General features: G+C 36.6%; 1 protein-coding gene across 1 annotated transcript in view; it reads left to right on the top strand.

Moving 5' to 3' along the window:
• The window catches only part of LOC129044583 (contactin-associated protein-like 3), a 141982-nt gene that overhangs the window by 97778 nt on the left and 17557 nt on the right, over positions 1-26647 (top strand). Inside the window, 6 exon segments of the mRNA XM_054502590.2 lie at positions 3647-3774; positions 9108-9278; positions 10316-10534; positions 12948-13187; positions 24402-24626; positions 26196-26329. Coding sequence (XP_054358565.1) covers positions 3647-3774; positions 9108-9278; positions 10316-10534; positions 12948-13187; positions 24402-24626; positions 26196-26329 — 1117 coding nt within the window.

The raw sequence follows: 26647 nt of genomic DNA, 5'->3' as shown, positions 1-26647 counted from the left end.
ATTGCAGCAACCTGGTTTTAAAATTCATATGGAAATTAAGGATGAAAGGAAAAGCAAGATAATTTTGAAGATGAAAAATAAAGTGAAGAAACTAGTTCTGTTAGCTGCCAAGACATACTGTATTGCTGTAGTAATTAATGCAGGTTGAATTGGCCAGAAAATAGGCAATTAAACAGAAACTGAGAATCTAGAAATTTTTTAAGTGGGTTAGATGTGGATCATAATGATTTTATTATTGCTGACCTACTCCCCCAAAATAATCATTGACAGTTGGGCTGGGCGCGGTGGCTCACACCTGTTATCCCAGCACTTTGGGAGGCCAAGGCGGGCGGATCACGAGGTCAGGAGTTGGAGACCAGCCTGACCAACATGGTGAAACCCCGTCTATACTAAAAATACAAAAATTAGCTGAGCGTAGTGGTGCACGCCTGTAGTCCCAGCTACTCAGGAGGCTGAGGCAGGAGAATCGCTTGAATCCTGGGGGTGGAGGTTGCAGTGAGCAGAGATCGCAGCATTGCACTCTAGCCTGCGTGACAAGAGTGAGACTCTGTCTCAAAGAAAAAAAAAAAGTTAAAAGTTGACTCACCATTTCTCCCTTTTAGCTTTCTTTGCAACCTCCCAAACTTATGTCTCTACTTTGCCTTAAATAAAGTTCCCTGGCAAATAATAAGTAGTAGCTTTTAGAAGTTTTCACACTTCCTAGGAAAGTACAATTTCCAGAACTATAGGAATTTCTAATAAATAAAATTTTTAATAAAATATAAAATAAAAGCAAAAAGTCTTTAAAAATTCTCCTACTGAATTTTTAATACTGCTGCAAGAGATTATGGCACCTATGAAAGCACTATTTCCAAGTGTAGACTATATTAAAAGCTTTAGAAAATAATAGGGAGAAAAGAAAAATGAGATGTCCATATTAATTAGGAAGTTTTGAGGAAGTCTGATAACTATGACAAATCCTGAGTATTCTATTTTGATCTCCAAAGGTTGGGAATCTGCCTGTAACAATAAGAAACTGGTGAAAAACACTGGCTATCTTTATGCTCAGAATGAAAACACCAGACTTTCCAAAACAACTGAAAAAACAAGACTTTATTATAGTATCTTCCCTAATTAAACTGAAATGCACTGTGGATTTCATTTACACATTCTCAGTATTTTGCACAGTCAGTATTAAAAATGGAATGAAACTTGCAGCTCACGTGAAATAGATCTTTTAAAATTCAAGCATCCTCCATAAATAATTAAATTGCATTTTCTCTACTAGACTTTCTTGCTAAAATGATGACCACAGAAGTTGAAATGGTCATTTTTAATGGCTACCACATTAATAAAAAATTTCCTAGACCTACCTCATTCAGCAGGAGACAAATTTCTAGCTTGTCTACCATCAGTCCACTCTAAAGGCTGAATGGTGATGCCTTTAGATAATCCATATTCTGTTCTTTGCATAAAAATGAATAACAGAATCTTAACTAGGTAAAGCAACGGGGTTTTAGTCTGAATTTTAGAAATAAGCTTTCTTTACCATTAAGTGTATTTTTTCAGGGAATAATCTTAAATAATATAGCCATTTTATTTTAGTTTTATGTTTTCCAATTTGAAACTTTGATACCTAAAGTCTTTTATAAAAGAAGTTGATTAATGGGTACAAAAGTCGAGTTAAGTAAAAGAAATTCTAGTATTTGATAGAACTAGAGAAATTATAGTTAACAGTAATTTATTGGATATTTCAAAATAGCTAGAAGAGAATTGTAATGTTCCCACCACAGAGGATAAATGCTCAAAGTGATGGAAATCCCAGTTACCCTGATTTGATCATTATGCATTGTATTCTAGTATCAAAATAGCACATGTGCCCCCAGTATATGTACAACTCTGACATGCCAATTTAATTTTTTTAATTCAGAAAGCCTTATTTTGAAAATACAAAAGTGTTGCAATGATGAAATATCAATTATTGTGATCTTTTGCCACAAATGCATACAAAAGAAGGTTTGAGAACTGGGCAATTTAAAAAATACAGTATTTACTAGATACTGTAGAGTTTCTAACCATAACTGGACTAAGAGTGTTTTGTCTGTAAATCGGAATATACATGCAGTTGAGACATATATGTAATAAAATATAACCAAAAGTATATAAATACAAGCATTTTATTATGTATGCATATATGCAATATTTATTATTGGCCAAATATTTATTACATATACAGTTATATACACATATATAATAAAATACTTTTGCAGCAGAGTAGACAAATGCCTTTATTTTGGCCAGAGACAAAATTAGTGGCATAGCTAAGACCAGGACCCCAGGTTCCCCTAGGGGATCCTCCAGGTCTCTTTGTATTGGACCCAGACGTGTGCGTTTATTTTCCCAGTCACATAATTAATACTCATGGTATTCAATAGGCTGTGTGCTTTCAGAAGGCAGAGACTATATTTTTTACTCTGTGTCCTCAATTCCCAGGACAATGTCTGTTCTACCAAAGGTGAGCGCTAAGTGTTTGGGGTTTTTTGTTGTTTGTTTTTTGTATTTTTTGAGACAGGGTCTCACTTTGTCACCCAGGGTGGAGTGCAGTGGTACAAACATGGCTCACTACAGCCTCTACCTCCCAGGCTTAAGGGATCCTCCCACCTCAGCCTCCCATGTGGCTGGGACTACAGGTGTGCACCATCACACCCAGCTAATTTTTGTATTTTTTGTAGAGACGGGACCTCACTCTGTTGCCCAGGCTGGTTTCGAACTCCAGAGCTCAAGCAATCTGCCCACCCCAGTCTCCTAAAGTGTTGGAATTACAGGCATGAGCCGCTGTGCCTGGCCTGTGTTTGTTGCGTGAACTACTGGGAGCAGTGTTTCACAGACCACTTTCACACTCATTAGTCTATATATTACTTATAAGGGTGTAGTATGTATTTGGTTTTGAATCTGTGCGATTCATTTTCCATTCACAAAGTTAACAAGGAAAGAAATATCCAGTAATCATAAAAGGACTTTAAAAAAAATGATAATATTCTGCAAAATGAATATCTAAATCCAGTGTTACTATTTTTATTTGTAATGAATAATCACTTAGATATTATTCTAAGACAATTTTAGAAGGGAAGTTACCTTCTTGATTTTTTCCCTTCTCTGTAATCATTTGGATCAGGAATTGGCAAACGGGTCAGGAATTGATAACCTCTTGCTTTGGGCGAAATCCAGACCACTAGTCTATTTTTGCATGGCAGTGAACTAAGAATGTTTTCTTTACATTTTTAAAAGGTTGAAAAATAAAAAGAATATTTCATGGCATATAAAACTTGTATGAAATTCAGATTTCATATCCATAAATTTTTATTGCAACCCAGCCATGCCTGTGTCTGTGGCTGCTTTCACACTTTGGTGGCAGAGTTGAGTAGTTGCTGTGAGAAGCTGCATGGCCTGCTGAGCTAAGATAGCTTACTGTATGGTCCTTTACACAAAATGTTTGCCCATCCCTGATTTAGAGTCATGGTAGTCTCTGTGCTCCCAAAATACTGAAAATGTTAAGTATTCTGTTAAGCTCTATGATGTTGGTTTCAAATTGAGATAAGAGATCAGAGTTAATTTTGCCCGTATGTTAATCAGAATAATTTTAATGGTTTCGGTGGTTGTTCTTTAGGACTAGTGACACAATAGTCCTTTCCCAAAAGGAGCACCTGCCAGTCACTCGGATTGTGATGACGGGCGCAGGCCGACCACATTCCGAAGCAGCTTATACTCTGGGGCCACTGCTCTGCCGCGGAGACAGTAAGTAGTGGCAAGAAAAAGCTTTCTTTTCATAATAACTTTTTTTGGTTATAAAGGAGTAGACAAATGCCCTTGTTCTTGCCAGAAAGAAAATAGTGGCAGTACTAGGACCGGGGCGAATATCAGGAAAACACACATACCATAAAGGCACAGTCAGTACTGAAGATCTGTGTTTCCTTACTGAAGCATTAGTTTATAGAAAATGAATCATCTTTGTTTTAACTTATTACTTGCTTGGCTGGATTTATTATCAGTTTATTGTATTTTTTCCAGAACAATCATGAGATGAACTATTTTCTGAATGCTAAGGGATATTTATTCATTGCCCTTATACTCTTCAGACAACTATAGTGGTAGGAAATTATTGGATCACACTCTCTATTTTCTGACCTCTGTACGTACTGTGTTACATTACATGGCACTGAATGTGTATTAATCTCTTTCCTGCAGCATTTTCATTCATGGGTGGCTTTCATGGTCAAGTCCTCCCTCCCCCACCTCAGTGGCGCTATAAGCCCAGGGTTCTTTGAGGATCTACCTACTGCCTAGCACAGGAACTACAACTAAGCTAGTAAAAATCTTCTTTCCCTCAGAAAAATTGTAAGTGTTTCTTATCCACTAGCATCATATGTTGCTGTGGAGAAGTCTGAGACTAAATGTATTTTCATTTCCTGTTCTACCTCAATGTGTGGAGGCTACTTCTGAGAGAGGTGGTTCAACAAGGAGCCTGAGCATCTCTGTACATTCTTGCCGAGTGTGCCAGATGGCATGGCGTCTCCATCCCCTAATACCAAGCAGTTTCTGTAGCCAGTCGTGTAGGCAGCTAAGTAGTTCAAAGAGAACACAACATCACTATCAATGCGTACTCACTCCCCAGAGAGGAGGGGGACCGGCTTGTCTCCTGCTTGATGAAGGAGTCCCGGACCCTTGTCTGGGGGCTCCTCATCTGAGATGCAAACCTACCCACTGTGTGTGTAGCATCCACCTGGGCCAATGGATTGTGTTGCCCTGTGAAATTTGGAGATACGGGGAAACCAATGCAAATATTCCGACGCTCGTGCTGCCTGCTGTGCTGTGAACAATAAAGTTCTTTAACTCTGACCCGGAAATTTTGTGTTTTCTGTCAGCATCCTTTAATCTATGGCAAGCTAAATTGTTAGCTTGCAAGTAGGGTGAAATCTCAGACTCTTCACAGCTTTTGACAGATATGTTATCCTTCAATTTCAAAAACTTATTCAGAATATGCCTTAGCGTTAATTATTCTGTTAATTTTTTCTAAAATGAAATATGCTTATTTTGACCAAAATATTCTGTTCTCTTTTAAGAAAAAATGGTTTTTATTATGCTTTGAATACTTTGTTTCATTTGTTGGATTCTCTGCATCTGGGACTGTTGACTTGTTTCCTTTGCCGCTCATACATTGTTTCTGTTTCTTCCAATGGCTTTAATCTCTTTGTCCTTCTCCTACGCATTCAAATGACTATTCTAAGCTTTTCCCAATGTCAGTAATTTGTTATCAGCTGTGTTCTCCATTTCTAGATATTTCTGATTTATCTATTACCTCTGTGATTTTGTTTGGGTCTTTGATTTTTTTTCCTTAAAAATCATCTTTTTTGTTTAAATTATCTCATATTTTAGCTCTTATTTTACTGAATTGGTTTTTATATTATTCCCATAGTGTGAAACTCTTATGAAATTTTTCTTCCCTTGTGTTCTCTCTTAATTTCCTTCCTCCTTCCCATTCAGATGGCTCCTTCCTTCCTTCCTCCCCCCCTCCCTCTTTCCCTCCCTCCCTTCCTCCCTCCCATTCAGTCTGGTTTTTATACTCCTTCCTTCCTTCCTTCCTTCCCCACTCCCTCCCTCCCTCTCTTCCTTCTTTCTCTTTCTTTCTGTCTCTTTCTTTGTTTCCTGTCTTCTTTCTTTCTTTTTCTTTCTCAGTATGTTTGCACTGTTTCTGTGCTTTTTAAAACATTGTTTATACTTGTAGTGTAAGTGTACACTACGGGTCTCTCTGGCAGGTCTGTCCAGACATTTAATTCATTTATATGGAATGGAGTTGAATTCTTCTTGACATTCATCTCTTCACAATCAGACACATACTTCTTGTCCATTCTGAACTGTAATAGCAGGACTAGAGTTGGTCATCCTATCAATATTTTTTCCCATAATCTAAGAGCTCAAGGGAGGGATCTGTTGAATTGTATCTGATTTACTGGCCATTCTCTGTGCTGTTTTATCTTCAAGAATTATTAAATGTCCTGTGCCAGGCATCACACTGAAGCATGGAGGGCATATCTGCAGGCTTCAGATGCCTCCACAGTTCAGTAATAACCCCTGGAAATTTGTAGCTTTTTCCCCTGCCTATTGATACTCTGACATCAAACACTGGTTTGTAGGTACTCTGTACTTCTAAAAAACATTTTCTAGATTATTTTCTCTCTGGAAATTCACCTCAGCCCTTCATTTCTCTCCAAATGCGGCTGTATTTGTGAGACTCTTCAGGATATGTCATTCACCTTCAGTTTATATCCTACTTTCAGCAAGACTTCTGAAAGTATGGAGAAGAGCAAGTGTGATATTTGAAATATTCCCTTCTCTTTTTGGGAGACGGAGATGGGAGGATTGCTTGAGCCTAGGAGTTCAACACAAGCCCGGACAAGATGGTGAGACCCCGTGTCTTACAAAAAAACTAAACATTAGCTGGGCATGGTGGCCTGTAGTCCCAGCAACTAGGAAGGCTTAGGTGAGATGATCTCTTGAGCCCAGGCATGTGAGGTGGCAGTGAACTATGATCATGCCACTGCACTCTAGCCTGGGTGACAAAGTGAAACCTCATCTCTAAAATAAATAAATAAATTGATTAATGAAGAAAGAAAGAAAAATAAAATATTCCCTTCTGTAAAACTTGTAGCTTCCTCTTCCTTTCTCTTTTCCTTTCCTTATCTTCATCTCTGTTTTCTTTAACATAACACTTATTGATTCTTTTCCCTTCTTTTGGGGCAGCTGGGACTAGGGGATCTGCAGGGATAGGGTCAAGGAATGACCACTGGGTTAGAAGCTTGGTTCCACACTGGGAAATGAGCAGATATGTAAATACAGTGAGGAGAGTAGGAGGGACCTTCTCACTAAGGAAACAGTTATACATGTGGGAAGGAGGAAGACTGTAATGAACCCTGTGGTACTGGGTTAAAAACAGAGGTATCCACGTGAACTCATGGATTTTAATATACATAATAGATAACTATAGAATACACATAGAAGAGAGAGACTGTGTGTGTGTGTGTGAGAGAGAGAGAGAGAGAGATACAAATACACATATTTCCTAGCTGACTACTGAGAGGGCTAGAAGCAATGACACCCTAGTAAATAGCCTGCAGATCTGGGCTTCTAATCACCATTTTCTATCATTCTCTGCTAAAAAAGAAACCACAACTCCTTGAAGAAATGGCTGATTCCAGAAATGTGGAAGAGAAAATTTAAGATGAGCCTGGATCATTTTGTTATGACAAAAGGGAAAAAAAAAAGCTGAAAAAGGCATGGGTGTCAGCTTAAAGGAGCTGCCACATTTGAGACAACTTAAGCATCAAAATAAGTTACAGAGTATAAGCCACTGAATAGAATACAAATTCAAGAGTGATGTGAACAAACAAATGGATAAATACACAAATAAATTAGTAAAAGATCAAGAGAAAAGCTATTTCTTGTTTTTTTTGTTGTTGTTGTTTGTTTGTTTTTGAGATGGAGTGTTGCTCTGTTGCGCAGGCTGGAGTGCAGTGGTGTGATCTCGGCTCACTGCAAGCTCCGCCTCCCGGGTTCACGCCATTCTCCTGCCTCAGCCTCCCGAGTAGCTGGGACTACAGGCACCCACCACCATGCCTGGCTAATTTTTTGTATTTTTAGTAGAGACGGGGTTTCACCGTGTTAGCCAGGATGGTCTGGATCTCTTGACCTCGTGATCCACCCGCCTTGGCCTCCCAAAGTGCTGGGGTTACAGGCGTGAGCCACCGCGCCTAGCTGAGAAAAGCTATTTCTAACGGAGGCATGTCAACCAATTAATGTGGAAGGAATGACAGAGCTTAGAAAATCACCATTGGCAGCCATCAGAATAAAAATTCAATCAGGAGCCATCAATATATTGTAAAACCATTGGATGAAAAAATTTGAAACTGGGTAAAGTTGTGTTTCTGTAACCTTAAAGTGTCAAAAATACATGAATTACAAAGAGAAAAATAATAACTTCATGTTGGAGAAACTCGACAAATGCCACTTTACAAGGCAGTTGAAACTAACAGGACCAGTGATGGGCTGATCAGCATTGCTGCCTGCTGCTGCAACACACTGAGAAGAACACAGCGGCCCTTCTGCGGTATTTTTGACAAAAATGCACAACATGAATCCAATCATGAGTATGTCAGACAAATCCAAGTTGAGGAACATTCTGCAAGTCAACTGAAAAATACCAAAAAGTCAAAAGAACACAAAAGATAAGAAAAGACTGACACATTGTACCAGAATGAAGGACACTAAAGAGGCCTGAGGAATACGTGTGATGTGCAGTCCTGAGATGGGTTTTGGACAGAAGGGAACAAATAAGCTTCTTCTTGTTCTTGGTTGTTCTTGCCATGAAAGGAATTAAGACTGTGTGTGTGTGTGTGTGTGTGTGTGTGTGTGTGTGTGTGTGTGTGTGTGTGTGTGTGTGTGTGTGTGTGTGTGTGTGTGTGTGTGTGTGTGTGTGTGTGTGTGTGTGTGTGTGTGTGTGTGTGTGTGTGTGTGTGTGTGTGTGTGTGTAGGAAAGAAAGCAAGAGTCTGTGTTCTGGCTTCTGGAGTCATTTATCCAACTACCTCCTTCAAATCTCCACTTGGATGCCTAATAGATATCTCAAATGAAACATGTCCCAAACTGAGCTGCTGCTCAAACCTGCTTCTTCAGAATTATTTCCCCTCCCAGTTAGACCAAAAACCCCAAAGTCATCTCAGACTCCATCCTTCTTCTCACATCTTACCGAGTTCTTCAGTAAGTTCTGTTGGTCGTACCTTTGAGGTGATTCTGAACTTGACCCTGTCCCTATTGTGTTGCTGCGCAATCTCCCAACTGGTTTCATTGCTTTTGCTTTGCTTTTGTTTGGCCTTCTCTGAACACAGAATTCTAATCCTCAACATAATCACCATTTAGCTCTTGATGTCATCAATATATGACATGGATGCTCAGAACCCCCAGTGAAAGCTCATATAGATTCTATTAATGTATTTAGCAGTCATAATTCTGTATCAAATGTAACTTATTTTTGTTTCATGACTTTTTTTCCTTTTGTCGTTTTCTCTATTGTAAACAGAGTCATTTTGGAATTCAGCTTCCTTCAACACTGAGACTTCATACCTTCATTTCCCTGCTTTCCATGGAGAACTCACTGCTGACGTGTGTTTCTTTTTTAAGACCACAGTTTCCTCCGGGGTGTTTATGGAGAACCTGGGGATCACAGACTTCATCAGGATTGAGCTGCGGGGTAAGCTGGCCACTCTGGACAAGTCACAGGGTACCCATCATTTAGCAATAAAAGCTTTAACTCAATAAAATGTTAGTATTTCATTCTTACTTTGTGATTCTATTTCATTATAAAACACTAAACTTCTATGATTTTAGGTAATTTTTTTTTTTTTTTTGAGAGAGGGAGAGAGAGAGGATTTTGCTATGTCACCCATGCTGGAGTGCAGTGGCACTATCTTGGCTCACTGCAACCTCAGCCTCCTGGGTTCAAGCAATTCTCCTGCCTCAGTCTCCTCAGTAGTTGGGACTATAGGCGTGCACCACCATGCCCAGCTAATTTTTGTATTTTTGGTAGAGATGGGGTTTTGCCATGTTGACCAGGCTGGTCTTCAACTCCTGGCCTCAAGTGATCCGCCTGCCTCGGGTTCCCAAAGTGCTGGGATTACAGGTGTGAACTGCCACACCCAGCCAGTAATCATTTTTAAGAGAAAATAAAACAATGAAGCATGAAGCAAGTAATAGTCCATTAAAATGTCATTCCTTCCCTAGAGTACAGGACAGCAGAGCCAGAGCTTTAAACCAAACTCATCACATTGTTTACTGATTTCCAAAAATATTGGACCAGACATATTGTTTTTCATGTACTCAAAGCTTAATTTATGACTGTCAAAATTTACATTCGGTGTTTATAGAATTAGATGAGACTTTGAGCCGTTTGTAAATAAAATTACTGAAACCTCAAAAACAAATACTATTTGGTATTCTAGCTATGGGTACATAGCTATGGGTATTCCAGCTATGGGTACATATCTCTACTATTTAGGACTTAACAAGGTTGAGTTGTGAACTCTAAGGATAAATATGTTAAAATCCGTTCTGTTTTCCTCCAGGATACAGATTTATTATGCCCCACCCCCCTAACTCACAGTCACGTTTTTCTGCATCACCGTCATTATCTCTTTCCATCCTGAGCATGCCTTCATGTTTTCCTCTGTGTGCACAAGACTCAGTTTTCTGTGAATTTGCTTGAGCAATATTCATATCTAATATTTCTAGCTCCCACAGAAGTGACCTTTTCCTTTGATGTGGGGAATGGACCTTGTGAGGTCACGGTGCAGTCACCCACTCCCTTTAATGACAATCAGTGGCACCACGTGAGGGCAGAGAGAAATGTTAAAGGAGCGTCTCTTCAAGTTGATCAGCTTCCTCAGAAGATGCAGCCTGCCCCTGCTGATGGGCACTTTCGTTTACAGCTCAACAGCCAGCTCTTCATTGGTGAGTGCTGGTGGTTTATAACTGAATTTAGTGTGAGTCCAGAGAGGGACCAAAAGAAAATAAGAACTGTAATGTACTGAGAGCAACAGTTGCCAACAGTAACAACTACTGCTATTGGTACTATTTGCTGATAACCTGGTAGGTTCCAGGAGCTTGCTGTGTGCTTCTTATTTGACATTTTTTGTTTGTTTGTTTGTTTTTGTTTTTGTTTTTGTTTTTGTTTTCAGACAGAGTCTCACTGTGTCGCCCAGGCTGGAGTGCAGTGGCGCAATCTCAGCCCACTAAAACCTCCACCTGCCGGGTTCAAGCGAGTCTCCTGCCTCAGCCTCCTGAGTAGCTGCGATTACAGGCGCAGGTGCCACCACACCTGGCTAATTTTTGTATTTTTAGTAGAGACATGGTTTCACCATGTTGGCCAGGATGGTCGTGATCTCTTGACTTCGTGATCCACCCGCCTCAGCCTCCCAAAGTGCTGGGATTACAGGCGCGAGCCACCGGGCCCTGCAGTATCTCAGTGTTTAGGTATCAATGTTTAGGTATTGTCATCTGTTTACAGATGAGATAGCCAAGCCTCAGAGTGGTGGAGCAACCAGCTAATGAGAGGGATCCCAGGATAGCCGACCCCCAAACTTGAACCATTCATATTGCAGAGGATTGGCATATGTGACAGCTATATTTTATCAACACTATTAGTGAGATCATTAGACATTTTTATCCATTTCTTCAGTTTCACTTCTCGATGGAGTTAGAGAGCTTGTAATTGGGACAGAAGTCCTCCAGGGTCCACTCAAAACCAGATCGCAGGATACCCGCTGATTGGAAGCAGCACTGCACACCTCCCTGGGGCCAGGCTTCCAGGAGCCCACTCCCGGTTTTCCTCGCTGCTGTTCTCACTTCTGGGGCTCTCATCACAGGCTCCTTGTTTATTACCCGTTCTGGCTCGTCTGTTCTCGCACTCCATTTATTTAAAGGTGATAGCTCTGGAAGTCTTTCCTTTAGTTTGCTTACTTACTGTTTTATCACTGTTGTTTATTTTTCCCCTTGGGAAAAATATATTTTGCTATATTGCTTTTGAAACTATTCTAACGTAGGAGCTACACAGATTAAAGCTCTCACTTGTTCATTTCTTAAGCGTTTTAAAGCGAATAAGGATGCAATCTAATTAAAACTGGACTAAATCACAAATTATCATCCAACCTAATTTACAGGGGAGGGTAGATACAACTTCCAGGTACTAAATGCTACATGTGAACCCACGTATGTATGTGGATGTGGATGGAGTGTTATACCATGACTTCCTAAAACCTAGCTTCAAGCGTGGTTAGCTCTTCTATTAAGGTGCAGTGAGGCTTTTTCAAAGGACATGAAACCATCAAACTACTGGAAAGGAAGACTACATGGAGGGGTCAAACCAAGAACTTGATTTTCTCACTTGTAATCTTGGAGATTATTTAAGGGAATGCCTAGAAACACAATTAGCATAAAATTCACCTAGAATCAGCATTCATTGCGGTGGATGAATCACTGGCTTCAGAATCACCCACAAAGCTGATTGATAGTTCAGATTTGGGGCCCCCACCTTAGGCCCACCGAATTGGAATCTCTGGGAGGAGGCTAAAAACTCTGCATTTTCCAGAAACTCTAGGTAATTTCCATGCTCCTAACATTGAGAATTGTCGCCTTCATAATGGTGTTTGTCACTACACAGTGACAAACCTCTGTAAATGGTGTAAACCTGTAGAGAGTGTAAACCTCTCTAAATGGTTTCTTCAGCATTCAAGTTTGATGTGACAAAATATGCATGCATGCAGTATTCAATTACTGTTTAGCACTGTATCCTCTGAGAGGAGGAGATCCTGGGGTACAGTGTCACTCCTTCCAACTTCCCCTCCTTTGCTTCTCCATTTCCTTTCACACTTTATTTTTAGAGTCCATCCAAGTAAGAAATTTATCCATATGTATTTTTATTATTGTGAAAAATTTGGAAGTTCACACCTAACCATTATAATGCACATTCTTATTCATACAGAAATTAAAATAATGTTTGATGAATGCACATTCTTATTCATACAGAAAGTGAAATAGTGTTTGATGTGGTTTATATTATGTATTTTGTTCTTTGTAAAGGAACTAAAGTGAAATTCTTTCTTACCTGAAGTTAAGGAAATGTTTTTAGAAGGACTATTTGCCAGACTCACCATGTTTGAAAGTTATGTAAATAAATGTTTTATTCAATGTCATTTAAAGCTTCATATCTCATAACAGTTATATTTTCAAAATTGTGTATGTTCACAAAATTTTTTGACACATTGTGATTATTGCCACTCTCCATAAGGCCTGAGTTTGACATGGACATAAAATCCTGAATAAAATACCAAGGAACACATTTCTATTTGCAGTGTTTCCATTGTAGGTGGAACGGCCACCAGACAGAGAGGCTTTCTAGGATGCATTCGGTCTCTGCAGTTGAACGGGGTGGCCCTGGATCTGGAAGAAAGAGCCACAGTGACGCCAGGAGTGGAGCCGGGGTGTGCAGGACACTGCAGCACCTATGGACACTTGTGTCGCAATGGAGAGAGATGCAGAGAGAAACACAGAGGGGTCACCTGTGACTGTGCCTTCTCAGCCTATGATGGGCCGTTCTGCTCCAATGGTAAGGGTGACCAAGGAGCAGGTTATAGGGAAAGTACGTGAAACTTAAATAATATGAGGAATGCTTCTGGCATTTGGTATTATAAAGAAAGAATAAGATTGAATTATTTGAAATGGAATAATTTCTGTACCAAATTCCTCTATTGAATTTAGAAGGGATATGACTGTTTTTGAAAACTTCAGGCTATCAGTCCTCTCTGGGTTTCTTGTTTAGAAGATCTCTGGGTTACCCCTAGCATCTGTTCAATGCTAATCCTCTTGAAATAATTTGGTTTTCAAAACTCTGTCCTTGTACTATTCTAATTTTAACATCAGTAAAGCATCATTGTTATTTTTGTTTTTAATTTTTAGAGACAACTTATTGCTATTCAAGCCTCTCTGTTGCCCAGGTTGGACTTGAACTCCTAGGCTTGAGCAATCGTCTTACCCATTGTCCCTTGTGACAATGACTTTAAGTGATTCAAAAGGCCTTTATAGAAATGTCTTTTCTTATAAAACAAGCATACTAACTAGAAGGGGAAAATAATATTTAACTAAATATTGACAGTCATTAACAGGATCACTCAAACACTTTGCTCTATGATGTTTGACTCTTCTTAAAGGAGTGTAGTGGGGTATCACACAGCTTCTGCTCAGGTACAATCATGTTTTCAAAAGAAAAGGGCTGGGCGTGGTGGCTCATGCCTGTAATCCCAGCACTTTGGGAGGCCAAGGCAGGCGGATCACAAGGTCAGGAATTCAAGACCAGCCTGGCCAACATGGTGAAACCTCATCTTTACTAAAAATACAAAAATTAGCTGGGCATCCCAGCTACTCGGGAGGCTAAGGCAGGAGAATTGCTTGAACCCGGGAGGCAGACGTTTCAGTGAGTCGAGATCGCACCACTGCATTCCCTCCTGGGCGACAGAGTGAGACTCCGTCTTGGGGAAAGAAAAAAAAAAAAAAGAAAAGGAAAAAGGGACTGATTTTAGCATTAAGTACTCTGTACTGACTTATTGAATATATTTATAATACTTTTATGAAACCTTTTACAATATTGAGTCATCAGAGCTAAAATGTAATTGTGTTTTTAAGTGTCTCTGGGCTGTTACACATACTATTTTTAGCAGCAAAACAGGCTTTAATCACTATAAAATTGTGTGACTTTCAAAAGAATTTTGAGGATTCATTATCTAGAAGTCATTTAAATTTTCAAAAGGTCTTGCATATGTCTTTTATTAGTCCTGAAGATCTCTGTGCTAACAAATCTCATAGCTCTGGTACAAATACAGAGCCCTTTTTATATCCGAAAGCCAACATCAGGAGTAACCACTCCTTCATGAGCACAAGTGCTGATTTCTAAGTGCAATTTGAATGTTATTTTATAACCCAAAATTTTCTTAACGATAGACATTATATGGTAAGTAAATGGAAAATGGTCCTCCAGTGGCTGGGGCATATGTTATAGTTAGATTACCTAATCTAATAAGAATGATCTGGATTTTCAGTAAATTCTTTATATTTTATGGAAATGGAAAGAGTGGAGTAGTATTCCAAGACAGTGATCATCACCCAACATTTTCTTTTTATTTACAGGTATATTTGGGGTGTGTGTGTATGTGTATGTGTGTACTAAACACATTTTTGGAATTAACTTGATATAAAATTAAAATATCAACCTTTCATAAAGTGTTTTAAGAGAAGCTGAAAGCCCTTCAACTTTTCTCTCTCAGAATGCTGTAGATACCACTTTGGATTAGCCTTTATATCCAAACAGTAAATTTGAGAAACATCTTTGGCATAAAAGAACATTTCTAAATTCTGACCTTGAAGGAGGGTTAGTCTTCAAATCACCTTTTCTCTAGTTACTTCAGGAGTTCTGTTTCATGCTTCCTACAAAGCAAATCGATTTTTAAAGAGGAGGTAAAATTCAAATAAAAAACCTGGTACTCTGGCATTTCCAGGCTGGCCACATAAGGAGTTCTGTAAACCCTCTCTCATAAGAAACAGGCATAACTAGTAAAAATTATTATTTTAAAAAACAACTATTGAAAGTCTTTAGAAAATGTCCTAAGGAAATACATCAAATGAAGAAACATTTATTAATCAGTAATAACAGTGAGAGTTTGAGGCATTTAAGCCAAGACCCTCTCCCTGCACCTCCCCATCCCTACCTCAGTATGACGGAAGCTCCACTCTATATGGATATAGCCAAGAAGCCAAAGGTTTCCTCTCTAGCCTGGTCCTACTCCAGAGATACTGCATTACCCCAAGATTGGGCGCCAGCACTTCTTATTGTCCCCAGTTTTGTAGGACAGAAGCTCTGTCCACGCAGAAACAGCTGAGAAGTCTGGGGTTTCCTTCCTACACCAACTCCTCATTCCAGGACATAAGGTCTTCAGGTGTGGCAGCTGGAAAATCCTGTGTCCCAATTGCCCTCATTCCAGCTTGCTTGTAAGGAACAGTTTCTCCACCAGGAGAGGCAAGGCAAGAAGTTACCTTTCCACCCTGTGCCCTACTTGTAAGCAGAGGTTTTACTACAAAGGAGCAGGCCACTCACTCCCCACAGCTTCAAAGCAGTGAGGCACATTTAACCAAGAGGTAGAGGGAGGCCATGCAAATACACAGCTTGGTAGCCCTCCCCAAGTGAACTCATTTCTATTTGGAACAGAGCATGGATAAGTTTAAGCATAGTGGTATGAAGATATTGGCAGTAAGCAATTAAGAGAATGTTGATAACTCCGAAAGAGTAATGAGTTAAGCCAGGGAAGTTTAACAGAGAAAAGAAAAAAGAATCAGCAAACTTGAAGCAAGCTCAATAGAGATTATGTATCCTGAAGAATACAGAGAAATAATAATGAAAAAATAAACAGAGCATCAGAGAAATATCAGACATAACTAAGCACACCAACATATACCTAATTGAAAATACCAGGAGAGAGAGAAGGATCAGAAAAAAATATTTGAAAAATAATGGTTGAAAACATCCCCAAATTAATAAAAATCATTAATCTAAGATACAGAAGCTCAGTGAAATACAGATGACACAAAGAAGATTATATCCAGACACATCTTATTAAAAACTTTGAAAGCAAAAGTCAAGAAGGAAATTTTAAAAGCAGTAAGAGAAAAATCATACATACAAGGAAACGCCAGGATCAACAGCTAACTTCTAATCTGAAAGAATGGAGACCACAGGACAGCGAGATAACATATTGAAAGAGATGAAAGAAGATCATTGTCATGAAGAAACTTACACCCAGCAAAACCATCTTTCATGTTCAGTAGCACAGGATGACTATAGTTAACAATAATTTATTGTATATTTCAAAATAACTAGAAGAGTGGAACTGGAATGTGCCTAACAAAAAGAAATGATAAATGTTTAAGGTGATGGATATCTCAGTTACCCTGATTTGATCATTACACATTGTTTGGTTGTATCAAAATATTACCTGTACCCCATAAATACGTACAACTATTAGGTATTCATAAAAACTAAAAATTAAAAAAGATAGTAAAATATATCCCTAGTTACAAAAAGCAGAGAATTCACTGCTATTAGCCTACATTAGAGGAAATAACAAAGAACGTTCCTTCAGGCTGAAGGGATATAACCCAGACAATAATCTGAATCTACACACAAAAAACAAATAGCACTAATAAAGGTAAGTGTGCAGGTAATTATAAAAGAAAGTATAATGTCATATTTCTTACCCTTTTCAGTGCTTAACTATTTTAAAAAGCAATGTATAAAACTATAATAGAGAATATACAAATATATAATGTATATATTTTCATTGTCGGGCCTATAGAAATATATTACAAAAAAACAGCACAGAGGAGACAGATAGGAGCAAGGCTGTACTGAAATAAGGAATGACACCAAATGGTAACATGAGTCAGAGGAACAAAGAAAGAGAACTAGAAATGGTAAGAGAGTTTATAGACAAAGTCTATAAATATTTACTTGCTCTTTTTTTCTTTTCTCAGATTTTTTAAAAAGAGAACAAATTATATAAAATAATAATGGGTTTGGTATGCATGAAAATAGTTCCAAAAGAGAAGAAATAGAGCTATGTAGAAATAACTTTCCTAAATCTCACTTGTATTAAGTTAGTGTAAACCTGAAGCATATTATTGATAAGATATATATAATGCAAGCTTAGAGCAATCACTAAAGAAAATAAAACATTGTCGTGAAGTATATTAAAAGGCCTATATACCAAAACCTAGTAGGATTTATCCCAGGATTTCAGGAGTGGTTCAACAAATGAAAATCAGTCAACATATTACACAAGATTAATAGAATGAGGGGGAAAAAAACATGATTATCTTCATTGTTGCTGAAAAAAAATTTAACAAACTCCAGTAACCTTTCATGATTTAAAAACAAAAACACTCAATAAACTAGGAATAGAAGGGAACTTTCTCAATATGATAAAGGCCATATATGAAAAACCTACAACTAACATCATACTCAATGGTGAAAGCTTCTTCCATAAAATAAGAAACACGACAAGTATGCCCAGTTTTACCACCTCTATTTATCATAGTACTGGAAGTTCCAGCTAAAGTCATTAAGCAAGAAGAAGAAATAAAAGGCATCCACATTTGAATAGAAGGGCTATCTCTCTCTCAGATTACATTATCTGATATGTAGAAAACTCTTCAGAAAATAAAAGCTGTTAAGAGAAAATAAATTCAGCAAAGTTGCAGGATACAAAATTAACACCAAAAATTTGGTTGTATTTCTCTACACTAGCAATGAAAAATCTGAAAGTGAGATTAAGGAAACAATTCCATTTGTAATATCATCAAAAAGAATAAAAAACTTAGAAATAAACTTAACTGAGAAAGTGAAAGACTTAGACACTGAAAACTATAAAACGTTGTTGAAAGAGATTAAAGAAAGACCTAAATAGATGGAAAGACATTCCATATTCATGAATTGGAAAACTTAATATTATTAAAATGACAATACAGCCCCAGCAGATTCAATCTAATTCTTATCAGAATCCCCAAAGCACTTTTTATACAAATGGAAAAGCCTCTATCAATATTTAAATAAAATTTGAAAAAGCCCAGAATAAGCAAAACAATTTTACAAAAGAACAAAGTTGGAGGATTCACCTTTCTTGACTTCAAAACCTACTATAAACTACATTATTCAAAACAATGTGGCACTGAATGAGGATAAACCTATAAATCAATGGAATAGAGCTGAGAGGCCAGAAATAAACCTTCATACATACGATCAATTGATGTTTAACATAGTCTTTGTCAAGATCATTCAATAGGGAAGTAACAGTCTATTCAACATAAAGGTAGGAAAAGTGGATGTTCACATGCAAAGACTGAAGTTAGACCCTTACCAAAATTAACTCAAAATGAATCAAAGTTTTAAATCTAAAAGCTAAAACTATAAAATTTTTAGGAGAAGATATATAGGCAGATCTTCATCATCTTGGATTTGGCAGTGGTTTTTTAAAGACCACCCCAGAAGCACAGGCAACAACAACAACAAAAATAGATTATTTGGACTTTATCAAAATTAACAACTTCTGTGTATCAAAGAACACTATCGGGAGTAAAAAGACAATCCACAGAATGTGATAAAATATTTGCAAATTATGTATCTGATGGAGGTTCACTATCTAGAATATGTTAATAACTTACACAACTTAACAAAAAGTCTAATTGGACAAAGGACTTGATGAGACATTTCTCCAAAAAGATATACAAAGAGTCAATAATCACATGGAAAGATGATACTCAACATCATTAGTTATTAAAGAAATGCAAACGAAAAGTATAATGAGCTGCCTCTTCAAACCTACTAGATTGACTATATAAATAAATAAATAAAAACAGAAAATAACAAGTTTTGGCAAGAACCTAGAGAAATTGGAACTCTCTTTTGTTACTGGTGGGAAAGTAAATGCCACAGCCACTGTAGAAATTGATTTAGAGTTAACTCAAAATAGTTAAACATAGAATTACCTTCGAACCCAGCAATTCCACTTCTACATATATAACCAAAACAATTGAAAACAAGAACTCAAGCAGATACTTGTATACAAATGTTCATAGTAGCACTATCACAATAGTGGAAATAATTCAAGTGTCCATCAACACATGAATCGATTAAAAAATGTAGTGTATACATATAATGGTATATTGTTCAGCCATTAAAAGGAATGACGTTCTGATACATGATACAAAATTAATTAACATAGAAGACATTATGCTAAGTGAAATAAGCCAGACCCAAGAGGGCAGATATTATAACTCCATGTTTACTAGATATCAATAGACAAATTTGTAGAGACAAAGTAGATTCAAGGATACCAGCAGCTGAGATGAGGGGGCAATGGAGAGTTATTGCTTAATGAATACAGAGTTTAACTTTGGGATGATGAAAAATTTTGGATATCAAAAGAGGTGATAATTGCACAACATTGTGAATTTAATTAATGCTACTGAATTTCATATTTTAAATGGTTAAGTGGCAAATTATGTATTATATATATTTTACCCCAAAGTATAGTGAAATTGAGAAAGAAATTAAAATGTTACACTCCAAAATATCCACCAACACAAAATAATAAGTCAGAAGGAAAGTGAAAAGAAAACAAATGAAACATAGAAAAAGAAAATGGCAGATGTAAATCTAACTGTATCAATAATAATATTAAATGTTCATCGATTGAGCAATCCAATCAAAAGACAAATATTGTCAGAATGGATAACAAAAGAAATCTTAACTGTATGCTGTCTAAGGACATACAATTTAGATTGAAAGGGGTAATTTAGTTGAAAATGAAAGAAGGGAAAACATGTACCATGCAGAGTAACCCTAGAGAGCCAAAGGGACTATACTAATACCAGAAAAAATAAACTCTAAAACAAAAGGTGCTACTAGAAATAGAGAAACTTTATAATGATAAAAAGTTAATTTCCTCAAAAAGATATAACAATTACAAACTTACATGCAGTTAATAATATAGCCCCAAATTACATAAAGAATACCTGACAGAACAGAAAAGAGAAATAGAAAAACCAGGAATAAAACCTGGAGGATTCAATACTTCACTTTCAATAAAGGATAGAATAATCACTCAGAAGATTACCAAGAAAATAGAGTTGAAAAAAATAAAAACGCAATCATTCTAAGACACATCTGTAGAACACACCACTTAACAATAGCAGAATGTATATTCTTCTCAAGTGTTCATGGAACATATTCTAGGTTAGACAACATGCTACCTGTAAATCAAGCCTCAACACATTTAAAAGGATTGAAATCATATGAAGGGTTTTTTTTAAACACAATGAGATGAAATTAATAACATAAATTGTGGAATATCACAAATATGTGGAAATTAAACTATACACTCCGAAATCAAAAGGGAAATTAGAAAAGGCTTTGAGATAAAGCAAAAATACAACATTACTAAAACATATAGTAACACAGCTAAAGCAGGGTTTAGAGGGAATTTTAAAGCTGTAAACATCAATATTTAAAAAGAAAAATGGTTCCCAAATAAAAAACCTGACCTGCCACCTTAAGACACTGAAAAAAGAAGAGCAAACTAAATCTAATGTAAGGAGAAAGCAGGAAATAATAAATAAAACTGGAGAAATTTCTCAAATGGATAATATAAAAGTGACAGAAAAAATTAACCAAACCAAAAGTCAGTCCTTTAAAATTGTTAACAAAATTGGCAAACCTTTAGTACAACTGACCAAGAATAGAAGAGACGATTCAAATTACTAGAATGACATATGAAAGAGTGATATTACTACCAACCTTACAGAAATAACATGGATTGCAAGGGAATATAAACAACTGTATGTTGAAAAAAATTACGTAACTTAGATAAAATGGACAAATTCCTAGGATGACACTAACTACAAAATTAACACAAACTACTACTTCTGTTTCAAGAAGGAGGAGAAAATATAAATCGGCCTATAACAATAAAAGGAATGTCTTAATAATATTAAAATACCGCACAAAGTAAAGCCCAGGTCCAGATGGTTTCAAACAATTGATGGTATCAACTATCAGAATATATCAACTATTTAAAAATCTATCAACTATTTAAATAAGAAGTATTAATTCTTCAAAACTCTTCCAAAAAATAAAAGAGAAAGGAACATTTTTCAGCTTATTCTGTAAGGTCAGTATTTCCCTAATACCAAAGCCAGACATAGATATATCAGTATATATATTTTAAATCTACAGACCAATATCATTTAAGTAGATAGATGTGAAAACTCTGAACAGAGTATTACCAAAGCAAATCCAGTCACATATAAAAATGACGATACATCAAGACAAAGTGGAAATGATCCCAGAAATGGAAAGTTGTTTTAACAGCTGAAAATCAATTAATATAATATACTATATCTTAGAATAAAGGACAGAAACACATGATATTCTCTACTGATGCAGAAAAGTCATTTGATACAATCCAACATCCTTTCATGAATTTTTGTTTAAATTCAGTAAACTAATTATAGAAGATAACTTCCTCAGTCTAACAAATGGCATTTTTGAAAAACTCATAGCTAAAATTATATTTAATTATAAAGACTGAATGTTTTTTTTCCTAAGATCAAGAACAAGACAAGAATGTATACTCTCACTATTTCTATTCAGCATTGTACTAGAGGTTCAGGCCAGACTGATTAGGCAAGAAAATGAAAAAAAAAAAAAGAAGAAAAACATCCAAATTAGAAAGGAAGTAAAACCATCTCTATTTGAAGATGACATGATTTTTTATATTAAAAATCCCAAAGTATCTACTTAAAACTATTAAAACTAAAACCAAGTTCAGCAAAATTGCAGAATACAAAAACAATATACAAAATCAATTGTATTTCTACACATTAGCTATGAACCATCTGAAAATAAAACCAATAAAACAATTTTATTTACAGTAGCATCAAAAAGAATAACATACATAGCAATACATTTAACAAAAGAAATGGAAAACACACTGAAAACTATAAAGCGTTGAAAGAAATTAAAGGTAAATAAATGGAGAGAGATTTCATGTCATGGATTGAATAATTAATATAAATAAAATACCAGTGTTCTCTAAAGTAATATACAGATTCAGTACAGTTTCAATCAATATCCCAGCTGGCTTCTTTCCTGAAATTGACAAGCTGGTTTCATATGAAACTTTAAATGATGCAGAATAGCCAAAACAATCTTTAAGAAGAGATTCGATAGATTCACACTGCCCAATTTCTAAACTTACTGTAAAGCAGTATATAACTGGCCTAAGACTGAACAGATAGCTCATTGGGATAAAATTGAAAGTCCAGATAGATACCTCGCCATTTATGGTCAATGGATTTTACAAGAGTGCCAGGACAACCCAATGGGAAGAAGTAGTCTCTGAGACAACTGAGTATACATACACATGCAGATGAATGAAATTAGACCTCTATCTCACACATACATAAAAATGTACCAAATAGACCTCGATGTAAGAACGAAAACTATAAAACTCTCAAAACATGGGAGAACAAAAGAGAAGATAACCCACAGAATGGAAGAAATTATTGCAAATCATGTCTGTTATAAGGGTCTAGTATTCAAATTATTTAAAGAGCTTTTACAACTGAATAAGAAGCTGTGCGCGGTGGCTCACACCTGTAATCCTAGCATTTTGGGAGGCCAAGGTGGGCAGATCACGAGGTCAGGAGTTCGAGACCATCCTGGCTAACACAGTGAAACCCCGTCTCTACTAAAAATACAAAAAATTAGCCGGGCGTGGTGGTGGGCGCCTGTAGTCCCAGCTACTCGGGAGGCTGAGGCAGGAGAATGGTGTGAACCCAGGAGGCAGAGCTTGCAGTGAGCTGAGATCATGCCACTGCACTCCAGCCTGGGCAACAGAGTGAGACTCTGTCTCAAAAAAACAAAAACAAAAACAAAAACCAACAAGTGAATAAGAAAAAGAAATTTAACCCAATTAAATAATAGGTAAAGCTTATAAATAGATATTTCTTCAGCAAATATGTGTGAATGTCCAATAAAATCATGAAAAAGTAGTTGGCAACATTAGCCAGTAGAGAAATGCCATCAAAGTCACAATGAAATACCTCTTCACACAGACAAGTATAGCTGTAATTTAAAAGAAAGATAATAATAAATGTTGGTGAGGATGTGGAGATATTAAAACCCTCAAAATTCTGTTTGGAATGTAAAATGGTATAGCTATTTTGGAAAAAATATGGCAGCTCCTCAAAATTTTAAAGTTGGTGTTATCATAAGATTGAACAATTTTACTCCTAGGTATACATTCCTAAGAAAAATAAAAATGTGTCCATAGAAAAACTTACACGTGAATTTTCATGGAAGCATTATTTATAATAGTCAAAAAGTAGAAACAACCCAAATGTCTATCAGCTGTTAAATAGATCGCAAAATGTGGCACATCCATTACTATTTACATCCAATGAAATATTCAATAAAACGCATAAAATACTGATACATGCTACAAGATGGATGAACCTTGAAAATACCATGCTAAGTGAAAGAGGCCAGATTGAAAAGACCACACGTTATATGATTCCACTGATATGAAATCTCCCGAATAGGAACCTCTGCAGAGACAGAAAATAAATTAGTAGTTGCCTAGGCTGGGGTGTTGGGGAGAAACAGAGAGTGACTGCTAGAGGATATGGAGGGTTTTATAGGAGGGAATAAGAAGGTGCGGGGGGGAGGGGAGTGAAAATACTCTAAAATTGATCATGGCAATGTTTGCACATGCCTGCAAATATACTAAAAGACATAGAATTTTACACTGTAATTGGGTCTATTACATGGCATATGGATTATATCTGAATAAAGATGTTTAAAAATTAATGATTTGGGAAAAAATTGGAAACCAAAGATGAGATGTTACCTATAAATTATACATTTATACTGGAGAATTAATTATATGTAAATATAAGATGAGGATGATTTGGAGAATTAAAATCTCTATTAAGTGTTAGTCAATTCTGGGTTGTGAGTATATTGGAGTTTGCTACTTTTTCTTCAAGTTGTAGTTTTTAAAAAACTTTAAAAAGTGAAAAAAAATAAAACAGGAAAGGATTTCACTATTAATCTCCCAGGATATTTAAGGTTTGATCTCATTCTCTAAATGTACTTAAAACAAGACCGTTGGACTTACATTTTGTTAACATAACAAAAATGTATTTATCATTTCAGAGATTTCCGCATATTTTGCAACTGGCTCCTTAATGACGTACCATTTTCAAGAACATTACACTTTAAGTGAAAACTCCAGCTCTCTCGTTTCTTCGTTACACAGAGATGTAACATTGACCAGAGAAATGATCACACTGAGCTTCCGAACCACACGAACTCCGAGCTTATTGCTGTATGTGAGCTCTTTCTATGAGGAATACCTTTCAGTTATCCTCGCCAACAATGGTGAATATCTTTTGCGTAAAGAAAAAGAGAACCCTGAATTAGAAAAATAGGACTGTAATGACATGGGTCTTTTCAGCAGTCAAACTACAAACGATGAAAGAAAACTGTATGCCCTCCAATGTGTTTGGTTTTTCAGTGCCTTCCTTAATGGTTATTATAAAAGCTAGCATTTCAAGATTAAATTAAGATGCTTTTCTCCCAGTACATGTTTGATAATTTTACGGAGTTGATATGCAGTTATATTTCTTCTTATTGATAGGATGACTTTAGTAGTACATGATGACTCCAGTTGGTTTTGCTGTTCATTTTGAAATAAGATATCTAGATACATGACATACATTCCCTCCGCATTCTAAGCAAAATAGAGGAGCATTTATGTGGATGTTATAGTACAACTATAGAAAAGCCAGTTCTTATAAGCAACAGATGAGTACAGCTGTTCTTTATCTCATCAGTGGCTGAAAAACTAGTTATCACTTTTATAGAAGAAAAGTGTAATGACAGCCTCTCAAACAGTGGTAATTGGGGCATTGCAAGGTTTTCACAGTTGAACAAGAAGACCAAGCTTTAAGTTTGTTAGGTACACAGCACAAAATTTAGTGTCTAGAAAAAAATCTACAAAATCTCTGATTAGGCTGGACGCGGTGGCTCATGCCTATAATCCCAGCACTTTGGGAGGCCAAGGCAGGTGGATCACGAGGTCAGTAAATCGAGACCATCCTGGTTAACACGGTGAAACCCCGTCTCTACTAAAAATACAAAAAATTAGCCGGGCATGGTGGTGGGCACCTGTAGTCCCAGCTACTCAGGAAGCTGAGGCAGGAGAATGGCGTGAACCCGGGAGGCGGAGCTTGCAGTGAGCCGAGATCGCGCCACTGCACTCCAGCCTGGGCAACAGAGCGAGACTCCACCTCAAAAAAATAAAAATAAATAAAAATCTCTGATTAACAGGATCTTAGTATAAGCTGCAAGAGAATTACAGATAATGAGGGGTACATCTGTGTAGGAGAGCGGTATGTATATTAGAAGATGTAGATACTATGGAAACCTTGTCTCCTGACAAAACCTTTTCTTGTCCTCATTTTTGGATTATGGCAGAAGACTTAAAATAATCTGGCTATAAAAAAATCTTTATGCACATATCAATAATACATTAAAATGAGTCTTATTAGAAGTTATAATTACAGGAACTGAATGTTGATACAATATTGCAGAGTTTCATCATTTCATAAATATCAAAGTCATAATGAATTTAGATCTGAGTTCTGAGCTCATATGCATAATTTAAACCTTTTCATTTTTAAATGAAAAGGTTTGGGGAGACTGCTTATTAACAACACATTCAGTCTTGACTTTTAAAGTAGCATCATTGGATTCAGAGTCTGGCACAGGAATAGCACTTAAGTAATCACTGTTCCAGGAACGATAACTATTGGGTGCATCTAAATTGATGCTAAATAGATTCAAAAAGTGCTATAAGTAAATAATAATAAAAGTGCTCTAGAATCTGTATCAAGAGTTTTATAAAATACCACTTTAATTTTAAATACTGTTTATTTTTCTTTTTAGGAAGTTTGCAGATTAGGTACAAGCTAGATAGACATCAAAATCCTGATGCATTTACCTTTGATTTTAAAAACATGGCTGATGGGCAACTTCACCGAGTGAAGATTATCAGAGAAGAAGCCGTGGTCATGGCAGAGGTAATCCCACAAATGCAAAAGTCAAACTAATATTATTATTTTGAGAACAAATAATCTAATGAAAAAATTTGATAATAAACATTAGTGGAAGAGCAACCCATTCAATGCTGCTCTTCCATAAGTCAAGAAGAAGCCAAATATGGCCGGGATCTGGGGGAGAGGAGGTGGTGGTTTATTCTGTATTGCTTTGTTTTGTTTGTTTAGCAATGCAGTTCTGTCAAAGGTATTATTAATATTTTACTATTTAAAATATCAAAATATCTTCATTTGTTTCACTTTACTCAGTAGGGGAATGTTCTCTAGTTTCTCATAGTGACT

Source organism: Pongo pygmaeus, chromosome 13 (genome assembly GCF_028885625.2).
Source record: "Pongo pygmaeus isolate AG05252 chromosome 13, NHGRI_mPonPyg2-v2.0_pri, whole genome shotgun sequence".
Classification (NCBI taxonomy): domain Eukaryota; kingdom Metazoa; phylum Chordata; class Mammalia; order Primates; family Hominidae; genus Pongo; species Pongo pygmaeus.
Note: the sequence above shows the minus strand (reverse complement) of the source record. Positions and strands in the feature narration are given on the sequence as shown.